General features: G+C 39.0%; 1 protein-coding gene across 1 annotated transcript; it reads right to left on the bottom strand.

Moving 5' to 3' along the window:
* Window positions 1-6,725: 6,725 nt before the first annotated feature.
* Window positions 6,726-14,978, bottom strand: COX11 (cytochrome c oxidase copper chaperone COX11; the record flags this gene model as incomplete). The annotated part of the gene is made up of 4 exons (XM_079725407.1): window positions 6,726-7,426; window positions 7,816-7,941; window positions 11,044-11,199; window positions 14,628-14,978. 4 exons carry the CDS (start codon window positions 14,976-14,978, stop codon window positions 7,244-7,246), a joined length of 816 nt encoding a protein of 271 aa, XP_079581533.1. The 3' UTR covers window positions 6,726-7,243.
* Window positions 14,979-15,487: the final 509 nt, after the last annotated feature.

Here is a 15,487-nt window from a genome sequence, read left to right as displayed (position 1 = left end):
GCAATCTTTTTTATTTTTTTCTTTTTTCTTTTTTTTTTTTTGGCTGTCAGGTCTTAGTTGCAGCACACAGGATCTTTCGTTGCAGTGTGTGGGCTGCTCTCTAGTTGTGGCACACAGGCTCCAGAGCTCGTGGGCTCATTAGTTGCGGTGTGCGGGTTCTCTAGTTGTGGCACGTGGGTTCAGCAGCTGTGGCACACGGGCTTAGTTGCCCTGCGGCATGTTCCCTGACCAGTGTTCAAACCAGTGTCCCCTGGATTGCAAGACCAATTCTTAACCACTGGACCACCAGGGAAGTCCCCATGGCAATCTTTTTTAAAAGTAAAGTTTGTATTATGTTACCCATCTGCTCTGAAACCACCTGTGATTTTCTTCCTGACTCCGTTTTACTCAGTAGAAGCCTGAAATGCTGCTCTGACCCCTCCCACTACCTCTCTAGCTGCACCTCTTGCCTCTCCAACTGCACTGGCCACCCCCCTGCTTCAGAGCATAGGACCATATGAGCCTATGACCTTAGCTAATCGCAGGACCCGCACCAGAATAAGGGCTCTGTTCAGTGTCCCCAGTGGTGAGGCATTCCTTTGACTATGACTGTCAGAGCAATATCCCACCCCAGCCTCTCTTCTCCCATTACCCTACTTTTTCCTGAGAGCACTTGCTGTCTGACACCTGTTTACATTTGTTGATTGTCTGCTTCTTGAGGGCAGGGATTTGGCCTGCTTTATTTATAGAGCCTGGCATACAGTAGGTGCCCAGGACATATTTGTGAAATGAATGAAGAAAATTACAAGAAGAAAGAGGTATTTCTAATTAAAACTTAAATCTTTGTCTTTAAGTCCCGATTTAATATCTTCACCTTATGCTTTTTTTGTGGTTAATATTTTTTTTGTCCTTTGAGGCCGAGTTTTTATTCAGTGTGGAACAACAGACTGTGGTCTGAGCCATACATTCCTGCTTCTTTTTTTAAAAAGCAACATTTTTTTAAAGTTTACATTTTATATGGGAAATGAGGTGCAAAGGGCATGAAACCAGACAGAAAAGCAGTAAATTCTGTAAGGGGTTATTACCTTAAAAACTAAAATAAGTTAATAATTACTAATTCTTATCCAGTTCAGAATATATGGTTCTTGGAATACTGCCCCTTGGAAGCCTAGGAATCTAAATTATAAAGTAAAGCTTAATGTAGAATGTTTATTTGAACATGCACCCTGCTCTCTTCAGCTTCCGGAATATTCAAATTCAGTATTACTACAGCCAGTTACTCTAAAGACCATTCCAGCAACACCATCAAACCAGAGACCGCCATCCCTGCCCAGCAATCATCCAGGTACTTGACACCTTATTATTTGCATCCAGTAAGGAAACTTGTGAGAATATATGAATCTGCTAGAGATTTATTGGTAACTGAAAAGATATACAGAGAGGAAAGATTAGAGTTCATTTGCATTTTTAAGCTACATGAGATAAATTCAGGGCAGATACCATTATGACTGACATTATTAGGAGATTGTAAAAATGCTTGTGTTGCACTGAATATTGTATTTTGAGTGCTGAGGTAAATGATCCTGTAATCGAAGTTTGGAAATCTTTTTGTTATATATAATTTGTTGTACTTGGGAGTAGCATTGGAACACCAGTGTGCTTGTTTCTGGTTGTCAGTGTTTGTTAGGATCTTCTGTCAGAAGTCTAAGTCATAAAGAGAGTATTAATTGTGTGTATCTCCTCGAAGAGCACAATGTATTTCTTTTTGTTGCTTACAGCGATGACAAAGAATGATTTCCAGCCACCCAATTACTACGAGGTAATGGAGTTTGATCCCTTAGCTCCTGCTGTCACCACAGAGTAAGTCATTTACAAAATGATTCTTTTTTGTCTTGGTTTCCTTTGGTAGCAGAGCTAACAGGGCTTGGTCATACATTTAACTTTGTTTAGGCCTTAGCAGAAATCAATGACCTTATTTAAAAATGACTTATGAGATTTTCTTGGAGGTTGTTGCTCTTAATGGTCTTGTTATTCTCAGCCTTGTGACTAAAAAATAAAAATGCTGGGGTTGCACATTAAGAAATGACCAGAACCATCGTGTGCATTAGTATATTCCTTGTAGATGCCTTGGAGGAAAGTCAGGTTCTCTCCAGCTTGAGAAGGGCACTATTCACTGATTGGTGACATAAATACCACATGGATGGGATATTTTAGTTGTTCTTTGACTAATGCCAAAAAAGACTTATATAAGAACTTGTTTTTAATCTTCACTACCTATGACAACAGTGTGCTTAAAATGGATTATTAGTGTAAAAATTAATTTTTAACTTGGAATCCTTAAAGCAGCATTATTTTGTATTTCATATTGGTCAGTATATAAAAATATTTATGGAATGGTAGGCTCATTAGAGCTTTAATATACTTTGACTAAAGGTTATCCCCAAAATTGTTTAAAATGATTAAAGCAGGTTTATGGAAATCACTGTTTAGAAACTAGCAGCCTGCAGGCTGTTATCTTGCCTGCAGCTGTGTTTTGTTTGACCTGTGTGAATTTTAAATATGCATTTCAACACTAACTGCCAACAGTTAAAAAGTAGGATATTTCCAAAAATATCTGGACCTCCGGATTCTTTTCAGTACAACAGCATTTTTACGCATTAGCTATAGCTTGGGGCTGCATAGTAGCTGCCTCTTTAAGATGAGACAGCTTCTGCAGTCCACCAGGCCCCACCTGGCCCACTGCATACCTTCATCTGACCTGCCTGGCATGTGTAGGCATTTGAGGTTTTGACCCTGGTTTAAACCCTCAATGTAGTGATCTATTTTGGAATGATTTATGAATGAATTTTAATAGGCTTAGGAATTAATTAAATATTTTTTCCTAACAAGATTGTGAAACTTTCCTAGGTCATTCTGCTTGATAAAGTATCACTGAATATATTAGTGGTTTAAGGAATTAGAAACTGGTTAAACTAGGTATGCTGTCTGGAAACCGGATGTTTTTATCAGTTTCTCCAGACAAATAGGAAGCAGAAAAGTATATTATTATATTTTAGTTAATTATGAGATTGTTGTAAGTAGACGTGCTGGTGCAATAGATATTAAAGGTAACAGAGATAGTAAGACGCTGGAATTCCCTACCACTACAGTTCTTACTTTCAGGAGGGTAGGGTGTCTCAATTTCTTTGAACATTCCATGAAATCCAGGAAACTTCTGCCTAAGGAAAAGCACAAAATCTTCCAGAAAAATTCTGGGATATTCACATCACTAGTTGTCCATGAACCCCAGGTTAAGAATTTCTACTCCAGCAGAACATAGAGTATAGTACTTATGAATATACATATACATACACATACACATGATTCATTCATTTGACAAACGACTGAGCACTGTCTATGTGCAAGGGAAACTGATTGCTGCCTAATTTTTCATGTTAAAACTCACGGAGGGTAAATCTAGTATGGATGCAGAAATTAAATCAGCAGGCAAACATGTATTTACAGTTTGTGTTAATGGTATGAAAGATATCGACTTGACAGTGTATAACAGAAAGAACTGATTTAAATGAGGGTAGAGAAAGCCTGAGAAGTGACGTTAAGGTTAAGACCTGCAGTTTTTAGTGTGACAAGTTTGGGAATCAGTGTTGCAGGCCCAGGTAACAACTTATACAAAGACCCTGTGGGGAGAGAGCTTGGGCACATTCAAGAAAATGGAAAAGCCAAGAGCAGAGAGCAACGGGGAACAACCTATTAGCAGATGTGGAAATTGCAGTTTGGAAACAAAAAGGAGGGAGTACACAACTGTGGTAAACATTGCTGAAGACAAACACTCAATAATGGACTAAGTAACAGGAAATCATTGGTGATTTTAGTAGAAGCATTTTGGTAAACTGATGGGGACAGAACCAAATTTCAGTGCATTAAAAAGTAAGAGATGCTTTGTGACCTCCTGGAGGGGTGGGATAGGGAGGGTGGGAGGGAGGGAGATGCATGAGGGAAGGGATGTGGGAACAGATGTATATGTATGACTGATTCACTTTGTTATAAAGCAGAAACTAATAAAAAAATAAAAATAACAAACAAACAAAAAAAAAGTAAGAGATGAAGTAGACAAGAGTGCCCAGGTAACTTACATAGAAACTTAAACATGAAGGGATTGTGGAAAGTGGCCCGGGAGCTAGAGGATTACTGAGGTGATTATGTAGACATGGGATAAAGGACTGTATTATTTTATAAAATGGGAGATGCTGGAATATCTGTGAATCCTAAGGGTTAGGATTTAGTAGAGAATGAGAGGCTGAAGATCTAGGAAGGGAGATACCTAAATGAGTGAGGTGTTTGAGAAGCTAGGGGTAGACAGATAGGGTCATAGAAGTAGATGATGGTGCAGATAAAAACAGACTTGAAGATTTGGTGATGGAAGCATGAGGTCGTTTCCATATCCAGACATTTAATTGACTAAAATGTGAGGTTTCTGACTGAGAGGAGGGGCATCAGAGATTTGAACAGAGTGAAGGAGGTTGAAATACTTTTGTGGAAAACAAGAGACAAAACCTATTAGAAAAACATTAAAATTTCTGGACCACCCTGGGGCTTCTTGAGGTTAGGGATCATGCCTTCAATGTGCTGTGATTTTTATGAGATTTTTTTTCCTTAGCCATGTGTTGTTATACTGTATATATTAATGTCATATTTCTAGGTATAGATATATTCTATCTACAGACATATGTAAGACAAATATAAAGAATTGAACAAAGGCTGTCATAGAAAAATGACTATATACAAAGCACAAAGGTGACAGTTATATGCTAAAGGTAGCTCAGGAGTTTGGACTGTAATAACATATGTTAAATAAGCTAGAATATTAATTTTTAATGTTTTTTTATAAAGCCAGGGAAAGCTGAACAATTTTTGCTTTTTTTTAAATCAGGAAGCAAACTGTCCAAATTTTGAGCCATATTTCTCATTAAATTACAAGTAAAATGGTTACATAAGATACATATTTATAAGATATACAGGGATAGCAGCATTAGGATCTAAGAAAGTTATAATGTAAGCTTCAGGACAGAGACCTATGTTTTTATTTACTGATATAGCCTGACTTCCTGAACACCTAAAATAGCACCAGATTTTTAGTTAAGTTGTTGGCAGCTAAAAGCCAAAATAGTACATTGAAATTGATATATAACCCTTTTGCCATTATGGCTTGTTTGTTTCAGAGCTATTTATGAAGACATTGATGTTCACCACCACAAAGGAGCTCAAAGTCACAGTGACTCTTGAGGTAAAGGCTTCAACTTCCACAACTTACATTCCACATGATTTCAGTGTAACTGTCACTTTCTACATTTATTATTTACATTTTGTAAGGGCCATCACAGTCTGACATTCTGATGAGTGAGATATTATTACACAAGTTGCTCTGAGTCACTCAAATTGTAATGAACTATTGTTCACTAATGAAATACATTCTTTGTGACCATGTTAGCTAAAAATTATAAATCTTGGGAATGCAGAAGTAGGCTTATGGTATAGAAATGTTAATGCTAACAAAAACAGATGATCAATAAAAACTTCTTAGCACTAGAATCAGATGTGTCTTTTATGTGCAGTTAATACCTGTTAGCTGGGACTGGTAGAAGCCATTCATTGTTAGTCTAGATTGGTCTGGATTCTATTGCTTTACTAATCATTCCATTTATTTACTAATAAATGCACACAGCCCCCAGTAACCTGTTAACCTTATTTATTCCCTCCACACCCTCCCCCATGGAAGTAGTACATTCCCACCTTTCCTCTACTAGACTGTGCCTCTCTAGTTACAAGGAATGGGGAAAGAGGAAAAGATGGAGATGGTTGACTCTTCTTTTTATTCCAGGTGGAAGTGGATAACCAGCTCACTAGCAGCATATGGGTGCCAATTCTCCTCAAGGTAGACCCTGTCCAGCTTTGAGACCCAGAAGTTAAGACCTTCCAGAACATCAAAGCCACAGTGGAACATTTCTCCTCTGCAGTAATGAGGTTTAAACAGAAGAGTAAGAGTTCCAGAGTAACATTTATGGTTCCTGACAGCAGCTCAAGCTTTATCTCAAAAGAACTTGGTTGTAACATATATTCACTTAAAACTTCAGCAGAAGAAAAATTCATGGTACTAAGGCCAACCAGATTAAGTGTAGCACCTTATGTTTCAGACCTTCCTACATTTAGAAATCATCACAAGAGCTGGGATAAGAGTAGATGAAGACTGTTTCATTACAAAATAATTGTTAACAGATGAAACCATGAAATGTGAAGAACTATTATTATTCTGGAAGAATACTGAGTGCCTTCATTTAACTAAAGTTGAATGTAAAAGTCAATTTGCACTTCTTTATAAATAATACTCTTGTTTAGGATTATGAATTGTAAAAGCCTTGATGATTGTAGTTTAATATTTCAGGTACCCTCAAGAGGTTACTGGATTCTACACTGTTTGCCTTTAAATATAATTCTTTATAAAACTAAATGCTCTTTTTTTTTCTTTTTGGAAAAAAAGACTACTGGAAAACATTCAGAATAAATTGTACATTGGTTTGTCATAAATTTCAATGACAAATAAATTACTATTAAAACAGTTCAATACATCTTTTTTCAGAAGAACTCTGCTGTCAGTAAATCTTCACAATCCCACTTACATTTTAAAATTTGGAGACTTGGAACTATCACAAGAAATGCTAGAAACCTACTAGATATACTTATGCATTTTATTTAAATTTCATGGTACTGAAATTTCAAAGTACTTGTTTAGTACTCTGAATGTAAAATAGCCCTAGATCTTAAAGGAAAAATAGTCAAATTTGAAATCAGAATGTAATCTTTAGGCAAGCTGTTAGGGCTTAGTGATTCCTCTTCCATTTTGAGCTTTTAAAATAGTGACTGTTCATAATGAAAGCAGTAACCAACTATTCTAGAAATAATAATAAAAATTCATTGCTACAAGTATGAAGTGCTCATAATTTGAAAGGGGACCAGTGAATTAAGCTGAACCATCAAGTCCATGCCAACATATTTAAGAAACAAAGCAGTTTCTTCTAATACTACTTAAACTCTAAGTATGGTTTTGAACAGTTACACATTCTAAGTAGGGTAAATTAGTTGGGAAAAAAGAACCATAAGTATATAAAATTTAAAATAGAAGGCTTCACATTATTGTAAATATTTCTCCTCTGAGAAGATACATGATTTTTCAAAAATCACAAATTTGAAGGAGGACTTAGTTCTGACTTCAATTATAGCCTGGGACTGGCAACTTATGCCCCTCCTTTGCTTCAAAAAAAGTATAAGAAAGAGTGATGAGATCAACATTCCCCATTCTTGGATCTTCAGCAAATTCAGGATCAATGTAGAAAAATACCGGCATATCTACTTCCTCTTGTGGATTAAGCCTTTGTTCTTCAAAACAGAAGCACTAGAAGTTATAGAAAGGTATTCATTAATTAATATTTCTATTCTATTACCTATAATAGAAACTAATGCTTCATTTATTGGCTTTAATAAGCATACTGTTAATTATAATCTTTAAATTCTGTGACAGAATAACAGCATCTTTTATCTCAGATTGAGTCTTGCTTTAAGGATTGAGAATCAGCAAATTCTTCTAATCTTAAAAAAGCAGATATCTATATGGTTTGACTCTCAACCTCTGCATAGCTGTTATAAGCAATGAAAAAAAGTTTGAAGTTTAGAAGAAATGAACTTTAAAAAATTAGTACCTACTAAAAAAACACTGAAATAGATTTAGTATCAAACAATTTCATGTACCTTATCACATTCTGTAATGTCTGCATTTAGTTATACCTGTATTTTATTGAAATACTGTCCAGCTTCAAATGGTACAACATTGTATGTAGAAATTCCAATTACTGGTTTGTCAGTAGGATTCTTAGCTTTATAAAACGCCAGTGCAGTCTCCCCTGGCACTACCTGTTTTAAGGAAAATATACATTATCCTTAAATCTCACATGGCTCCTTCTTTCCCTCCTAAATTAGTCATTATTATCATTTCAGACCATAATACCTCATTTAAACTAATGTTAAGGGTCAGCAAAATAAATTGTGAATACTACCCAAGAACATTTGATTTTCAAATGTTACTTGCATATGTCAGTGGAGAACCAATGTTCTCTTATGCATACTTAGTTATGGATTGTCCTCTTGTATGTCTGAAGTCTTCAAGCAATAATCTGCAGATGAAGTTATTTAAAATGTATCCAACAAAGGAGGCAAGAAAATGCAATGGAGAAAGGACAGCCTCTTCAATAAGTGGTTCTGGGAAAACAGGACAGCTACATGTAAAAGAATGAAATTAGAACACTCCCTAACACCATACACAAAAATAAACTCAAAATGGATTAAAGACCTAAATGTAAGGCCAGACACTAGAAAACTCTTAAAGGGAAACATAGGGAGAACACTCTATGATGTAAATCACAGCAAGATCCTTTTTGACCCACCTCCTAGAGAAATGGAAATAAAAACAAAAATAAACAAATGGGACGTAATGAAACTTAAAAGCTTTTGCACAGCAAAGGAAAACATAAACAAGATGAAAAGACAACCCTCAGAATGGGAGAAAATATTTGCAAATGAAGCAACTGACAAAGGATTAAGCTCCAAAAATACACAAGCAGCTCATGCAGCTCAATATGAAAAAAAACAAACAACCCAATCCAAAAATGGGTGGAAGACCTAAATAGACATTGCTCCAAAGAAGACATACAGGTTGCCAACAAACACATGAAAGAACGCTCAATATCACTAATCATTAGAGAAATGCAAATCAAAACCACAGTGAGGTATCACATCACACCAGTCAGAATGGCCATCATCAAAAAATATAGAAACAATAAATGCTGGAGAGGATGTGGAGAAAAGGGAACCCTCCTGCACTGTTGGTGGGAATGTAAATTGATACAGCCACTATGGAGAACAGTATGGAGGTTCCTTAAAAAACTAAAAATAGAACTATCATATGACCCAGCAATCCCACTACTGGGCATATACCCTGAGAAAACCATAATTCAAAAAGAGTCATGAACCACAATGTTCACTGCAACACTATTTACAATAGCCAGGACATGGAAGCAACCTAAGTGTCCATCATCAGATGAATGGATAAAGAAGATGTGGCACATATATACAATGGAATATTGCTCCGCCATAAAAAGAAACAAAATTGAGTTATTTGTAGTGAGGTGGATGGACCTAGAGTCTGTCATACAGAGTGAAGTAAGTCAGAAAGAGAAAAACAAATACCGTATGCTAACATATATAGAATGTAGAAAAAAAAAAGGTTCTGAAGAACCTAGGGGCAGGACAGGAATAAAGACGCAGACATAGAGAATGGACTTAGGGACACGGGGAGGGGGAAGGGTAAGCTGGGATGAAATGAGAGAGCAGCACTGACATATATACACTACCAAATGTAAAACAGATAGCTAGTGGGAAGCTGCTGCATAGCACAGGGAGATCAGCTCCATGCTTTGTGATGACCTAGAGGGGTGGGATACGGAGGGTGGGAGGGAGGCTCAAAACGGAGGGGATATGTATATACATATAGCTGATTCACTTTGTTGTACAGCAGAAACTAACAGAACATTGTAAAGCAATTATACTTCAATAAAGATGTAAGAAAATAAAATGTGTCCAAGAACAAGCCAAGCCTAACTTCTTAACACTTATCCCTGAATATTATACAATTGACTAAAGATTCTTTTTAAAAAAGGTTACCAACCTTAAACTTAGTTTACAACCAGAGTAAATTAAACGTAAACCAGAGTAAAACTAACTGAGTAGAACTTTTATTTAACCAAAAAGCACTAATACTTTTTTTTTTTTGAGAGAAAATAACGGATAAAATAAATTGCAAGGCTTTAAAGAAGTCAACGTAAAATGAGACATAATTTTAAAAAAAGTCAACGTCCAAAGGACGCTCTGTCGCATGTACCAATTTAGCAACTAACACCACCGTATACTACTGTGTGATTGCAACTAATATTCAGAACCATAATCTAGGGCTTCCCTGGTGGCGCAGTGGTTAAGAATCCGCCTGCCGATGCAGGGGACACGGGTTCAAGCTCTGGTTCGGGAAGATCCCACATGCTGCGGAGCAACTAAGCCAGCATGCCACAACTACTGAAGCCCGCGTGCCTAGAGCCCGTGCTCCGCAACGAGAGAAGCCACCACGATGAGAAGCCCGCGCACTGCAGTGAAGAGTAGCCCCCGCTCGCCACAACTAGAGAAAGCCCGCATGCAGCAATGAAGACCCAACGCAGCCAAAAATAAATAAATAAATTAAAAAAACAAAACAAAACAGAAAGAACCATAACCTATAACACCCTCAAATCACTTAAGAGATTCAATGAAGCTTACTAACCTGGGGAAGCACTAATAGTAATAGGGTTTTCCAATAAGAGTTACAATTAAGCTTTTCTGGCTATTCAGTTCATGAGATAATTTCAGTTAAATCCTCTAATCACAATTTTAGGAAACTTTTAAGGTGTATAATCTTTCTGAAATAGAACAGGACTATTTAGCATGATTACTTCAAAGATCCTTAAATTTTTTTTTTAAGGGACAGGGATACTTCTGATGTAAATCAGTAAACTACTTTCCATTGTAACCAATGATTTTCAACATTTTTCTTGTATCATCTATACCTAAGGTAAAGTCAACTATAAAGCATGACAGCTGCTCCTACTCTCAAGATTAGTGACCAGAGAACTTCTTAGTGAATTCTTAATATGATTCTAATAAAACCATGACATTTTCCATAGTTCCAAACTGACTTTTATTATAATGCCATGTAACTTAAAAGTTAAAAGTATATCCTGTACATTAGGTCAGAATATAGGGCACTGTCAAAAAGTAGTCTGCAGGAATAAAAGGATTACAGTAATGGAATCTGTCAGTATTTTGAAATTAAGTTTAGATGAATGTTTCCTAAACTGTGAAACAGTAAGTGATGAAAGAAAGGATTTTTACATTGAAAAAAGCAATCTTTTAAAAACTGCTTTAATCACTTACATATATTTCTGTTTGCTGAGGTCTAAAGTTCCACTGGAGACTTGCATGCACATCTGCATTAAAGGTAACTTTAATGATGCGATCCTTAACAGGTACCATGTTTTCAATCTGGTCTGATGCATGACCTGCTACTGCCGATCCTCCAAGTCCAGTAGCCTAGGAAAAGACAAGGTACAATATAATATGCTAAACAATAATACAGTAGTTTTAGGTGCTGATGACCTAGTTACTAGATGAAACAAAATTTTAAAAACTATTTAACTTTAATAATCCAGTAGCAGCAAGGTTTATATACTATCAATGGCCGTTTCCTATGAATGTGCCAATGGTTTTACCACTTTTTGGATGTCAAGGGCCTATATTGGTTAAAGTCATATTATTCAGTAATCACTTGGTTATATGGCATGGTCAAAAATGAATCATTTGAAAGAGCAGACTCTCCACTGATAATAGAGCTCAGAATTTTTAGCTGAACTTTTCATTTTACATATATCCCCTTATTGTTAATATTTCTATCAACTATTATTATTAGAAATAAAATTTACCTACAATGCTGTCATTTCAATAAACTATTTAAATAATTCCATTTTCCACATCCCTGTCTGGTCCTTTTTCATATCATAACTTATAGAGCACAGATTAGTTTGCAGCTTCACTTCTGTAGTCTGCTTTCCTCAAGCATCATAAGTATTTTTCCATGTTGGTAAATATTTTTGTAAATTTTTTTCTGTATTTTTTTGTATAGTACAGCTTTTATATATATATATTACCAGTTAATCAGAGAACCTGATCTCTTTGGCCACTGAATCAACTAATCATAAGGCATCAGGATAATCTGTGATACTTCTTGTCTATCTTCATTGCCATTAATTATTTCCTTATCAGAGAAGCTTAAAAAAAATCATTCTTCCGATGCTTGAGGTTGCCAGAATTCTGGTCTCCGGATAATTAATCTGTTACTATACTAGGGAAAAAATACCAAATTTGAGGCTAGAGAAGACTCCCAGCAAAATATAGTATTACCATCTTAGCTTGTTACACAAGTCAACCAGCTTCACTCAGCTGCCATGCAATATGAAGTTACATTATAACCCTACAAGATACATCAGAGGGCAAGCCTTTATTTACTCTTGCTTAATATATACTTCTGCTCAAGAGGGCTAAGTTTTAAGATGTTTTCCTGAAGAACTTGAGTCACTTAAATAAAGATTCCTGAACGTCTTCTTTCTGACAGGCAGTCTTTGAATACAGATTCTTCAAATTAGTAAATGTGATGCTTTGAGAAATTAAATAATAGAAAAAGGCACTGAAAAGAAAATGTCCTGTGCTCCAGTTTACTTCTGTCACTAGCTCTAAAAACTCACTAAGTCTTACTTCTTTGGGCTACACTTTCCATACTCATAAAATGAGCTCAGTGTATGAAGTGGTTTATATGATCCCTAATTTTTTTTTTTTTTTTTTGCAGTACTTGGGCCTCGCACTGTTGTGGCCTCTCCCGTTGCGGAGCACAGGCTCCCGACGCGCGGGCTCAGCGGCCATGGCTCACGGACCCAGCTGCTCCGTGGCATGTGGGATCTTCCCGGACCGGGGCACGAACCCGTGTCCCCTGCATCGGCCGGCGAACTCTCAACCACTGCGCCACCAGGGAAGCCCGATCCCTAATTTTTTGGCTCTAAAGTTCCGTGATTCCAAAAATAAAAGAGATGCTCTTTTGGAAACGTCACTAGTAAACATCCAACTGTGATTTAAGTTTAGGATTACAAATTACAATTGTTTTTACTTTCCTGCCCTGCACTTTCACCCAGGTGCATGAAATATTGTCATTCACTTCAGTTTGGAGCAGGGTTTCTCAATCTTGGAACTAAGGACATTTTGGAGAGGAGAATTCTTTGATTTTTTTTTCCGTTTTTTTGGTGGGGGTGGGGGAATGGATCTGCCCTCTGCAGTGTTGGATGTTTAGCAGCATCCCTTAGCCTCTACCCACTAGATACCAGTAGCACCCTCCCCCCTCACTTCCCAGCTTGTGAAAACCTAAAATGTCTTCAGACATTGTTAAATATTGCCTGAAGAATAAAATCAACCACCCACCTTCCCCTGCCTACTCACCGGTGGTTTGGGGTGATTTACACTTGCTGTTTTAGATTCAGGTCTGCTTACGACTTAATCAACTGGTAGTTCTGGGATTCATGCTTGGTCCAGGCTGGCCTCTGATAAAAATTAATTCACATTCTACACTCATCCTCCAGAAATCAAGCTACTGCACTTTCCTACATAGATGCTGCTATTAAGAGACTGAAAAGTCCTTCAGATTTCTGCTGTTTCAGTCATTATCGAAAATAAAGGCAGAAGTGAATCTTCATAAGGACAGGAGAAGTAAGCCAGGCATTAACAATAGTGGCAGGAAAGAGCAGTTAACCAGTGATTCCCAAACTCTTCTGAGCATTGGAATCTTTAAAAAATTACTACTTCCTGACTCCCACTCCAAGACCTGCTGATTTAATTGGTTAGGGATGTGACCTGGGTGTCAGGATTTTGAAAAGCTCTCCAGGTGATTCCGATGTACAACAAAGTTTGGGAACCACTATCACTCACTCACTGAATGAACCCAATGTATAGCTCTCATTTATGGCATGTTTTTAAAACATAAATTCCTGACCCCTACCCACGTCTCCTAATCAGGATCTCTGGGGTACAGGAGCCCTGACATGTTTGTTTAAGAAGCCCCATGGGTGATCCTAATGCCCAGACAAAGCAGCAAACTACTGCCTAAGAACTTAGGAGAATATATATGAAACAGGTGAACTCTGCCTTTGCCCGCTGTTCTCAAACGTCAGCCTGCATCAAAATCTGCTAGGGAACGTATTAAATACAGACTGCTGGGTCCTGCCCCCAGAGTTTCTGATTCATCAGTTCTGCAGTCGGACTCAACAATCTGTGCTCAAGTTCCCCTCCCAGGTAATGATGCTGCTGCTAGTCCTGGGGTCTGCACTTTGCGAACCATTGCACTAGAGTTTCTGATCTAAAAGGGAGCCCTGGGTAAGGACATTACAGTTACATATTAACAAGGGGGAAAAGCCTCGAAGTCCTAATTCATGCTAGTTTGTATACATAAAAAGCTACTCCCAGTTTAACTACAAGTAGCAAGCACACTCCCATTTCCAGGGTTAACCTTTGCACAGAAACCATGGTTTCTGTGGTTCACAGAATTAATGTATGAACATAAATTACATTTTAAAAGCGGGCTCGTGTGTGAACAGCAGGAGGGTAAGGCAGATCGCTGGATACCGTAGTACAGGTTGCAGACCTTTCCTGTGGTGTAGCTGAGATAGGGGAATTTCACTAGGCAGTGGAGTATAGGCACAATCACTGTAAGAACTCGGGTTCTACCGGTAGCCTTGTCACTTTCTTGGTGACCTTGGGCAAGTAAGTCACTTTCTAGGGCCTGTTTCCTTAGAAAGTGATTTTCTTTGGTAGATAATCTCGGACATCCCTCCGACACGGCACCGTGGAGCATCGCTGTCTAGGGAACTGCCCGCACCCCCGCCCCTCCAGACGGGCCGCCCAAAGGGCAGCGCCAGCCCTACCTGGCAGTAGAGCCGGTAAAGGGGCACGGCGGCGTAGGACGCCCCCAGCATGCCCACGGCCGCCGCGGCCACATACGTGAGGACGGTCTTGTTCCGCCGCCGCCAATCCTCCTGCTGTGCGCGCGTGAAGGGGTTCGTGCTCTTCGGCCGCCGCGGCGGCTGCACCGCCAAGCTCGGGCGCCTCCATGTGCCGAGCCTTCTCAGCTCCCTCTCAGCACCCCCTGTCCCGCTCCTCCCCGACCTGAGACAAGACTCTACCCTCTCCGCAGCCCTGGTCGAGTTTCCAGGGTGGTTCCAGGGCCACCCGCAGAAAGCCACACGCGCCCATCCCGTACCCCAGAGCCCTCCCATGGCACCCGGAAAGAACGCCCGCCTGTGAGAGGCCAGAGGCGAGTTCTCGCGATGCCTGCTCTGTCTCGCGATCTCTGGGTTGAGCCTGCCGCTGCCTTGGCTACGGGGCTCCTCAGGTGGCGGCGTCTGTAGCGGGGCTACGGAGGCCGGGTTGCCGGGTAAGTTCGCGTTTTGCTTCTAGACTGTTTCTCCCACTTTGCTTCCCTCCAGTACCTATTTAAGTTACTTTTAGGAAAACGACTTACGTTCTTCCGCGTGCTAGCCATCATCACGTGGTTTGTGTCCCCGATCTTCCTAACCTCCAGCAGCCTTTGTCTAGACCCGGCGGACCCCAGCGGCCGCTGTCCCGCGCGGTCCTTTGACTGGGGTACTGTGGCCGCCGATCCGCTGTTACTGCCCTGAACTCCGGCTCGAGGATCACCTCTCCCAGGAAGTCTTCCTGTTTTAACCACAGCCCACTCGAACACTTGAACATCTACATTTTCCCAGCCCCTGGGAATCGGCTTCTA

Source organism: Hyperoodon ampullatus, assembly GCF_949752795.1.
Source record: "Hyperoodon ampullatus genome assembly, chromosome: 19".
Lineage (NCBI taxonomy): Eukaryota > Metazoa > Chordata > Mammalia > Artiodactyla > Ziphiidae > Hyperoodon > Hyperoodon ampullatus.
The sequence above is the reverse complement of the archived record's forward strand: the minus strand, read 5'-3'. Positions and strand labels throughout refer to the sequence as shown.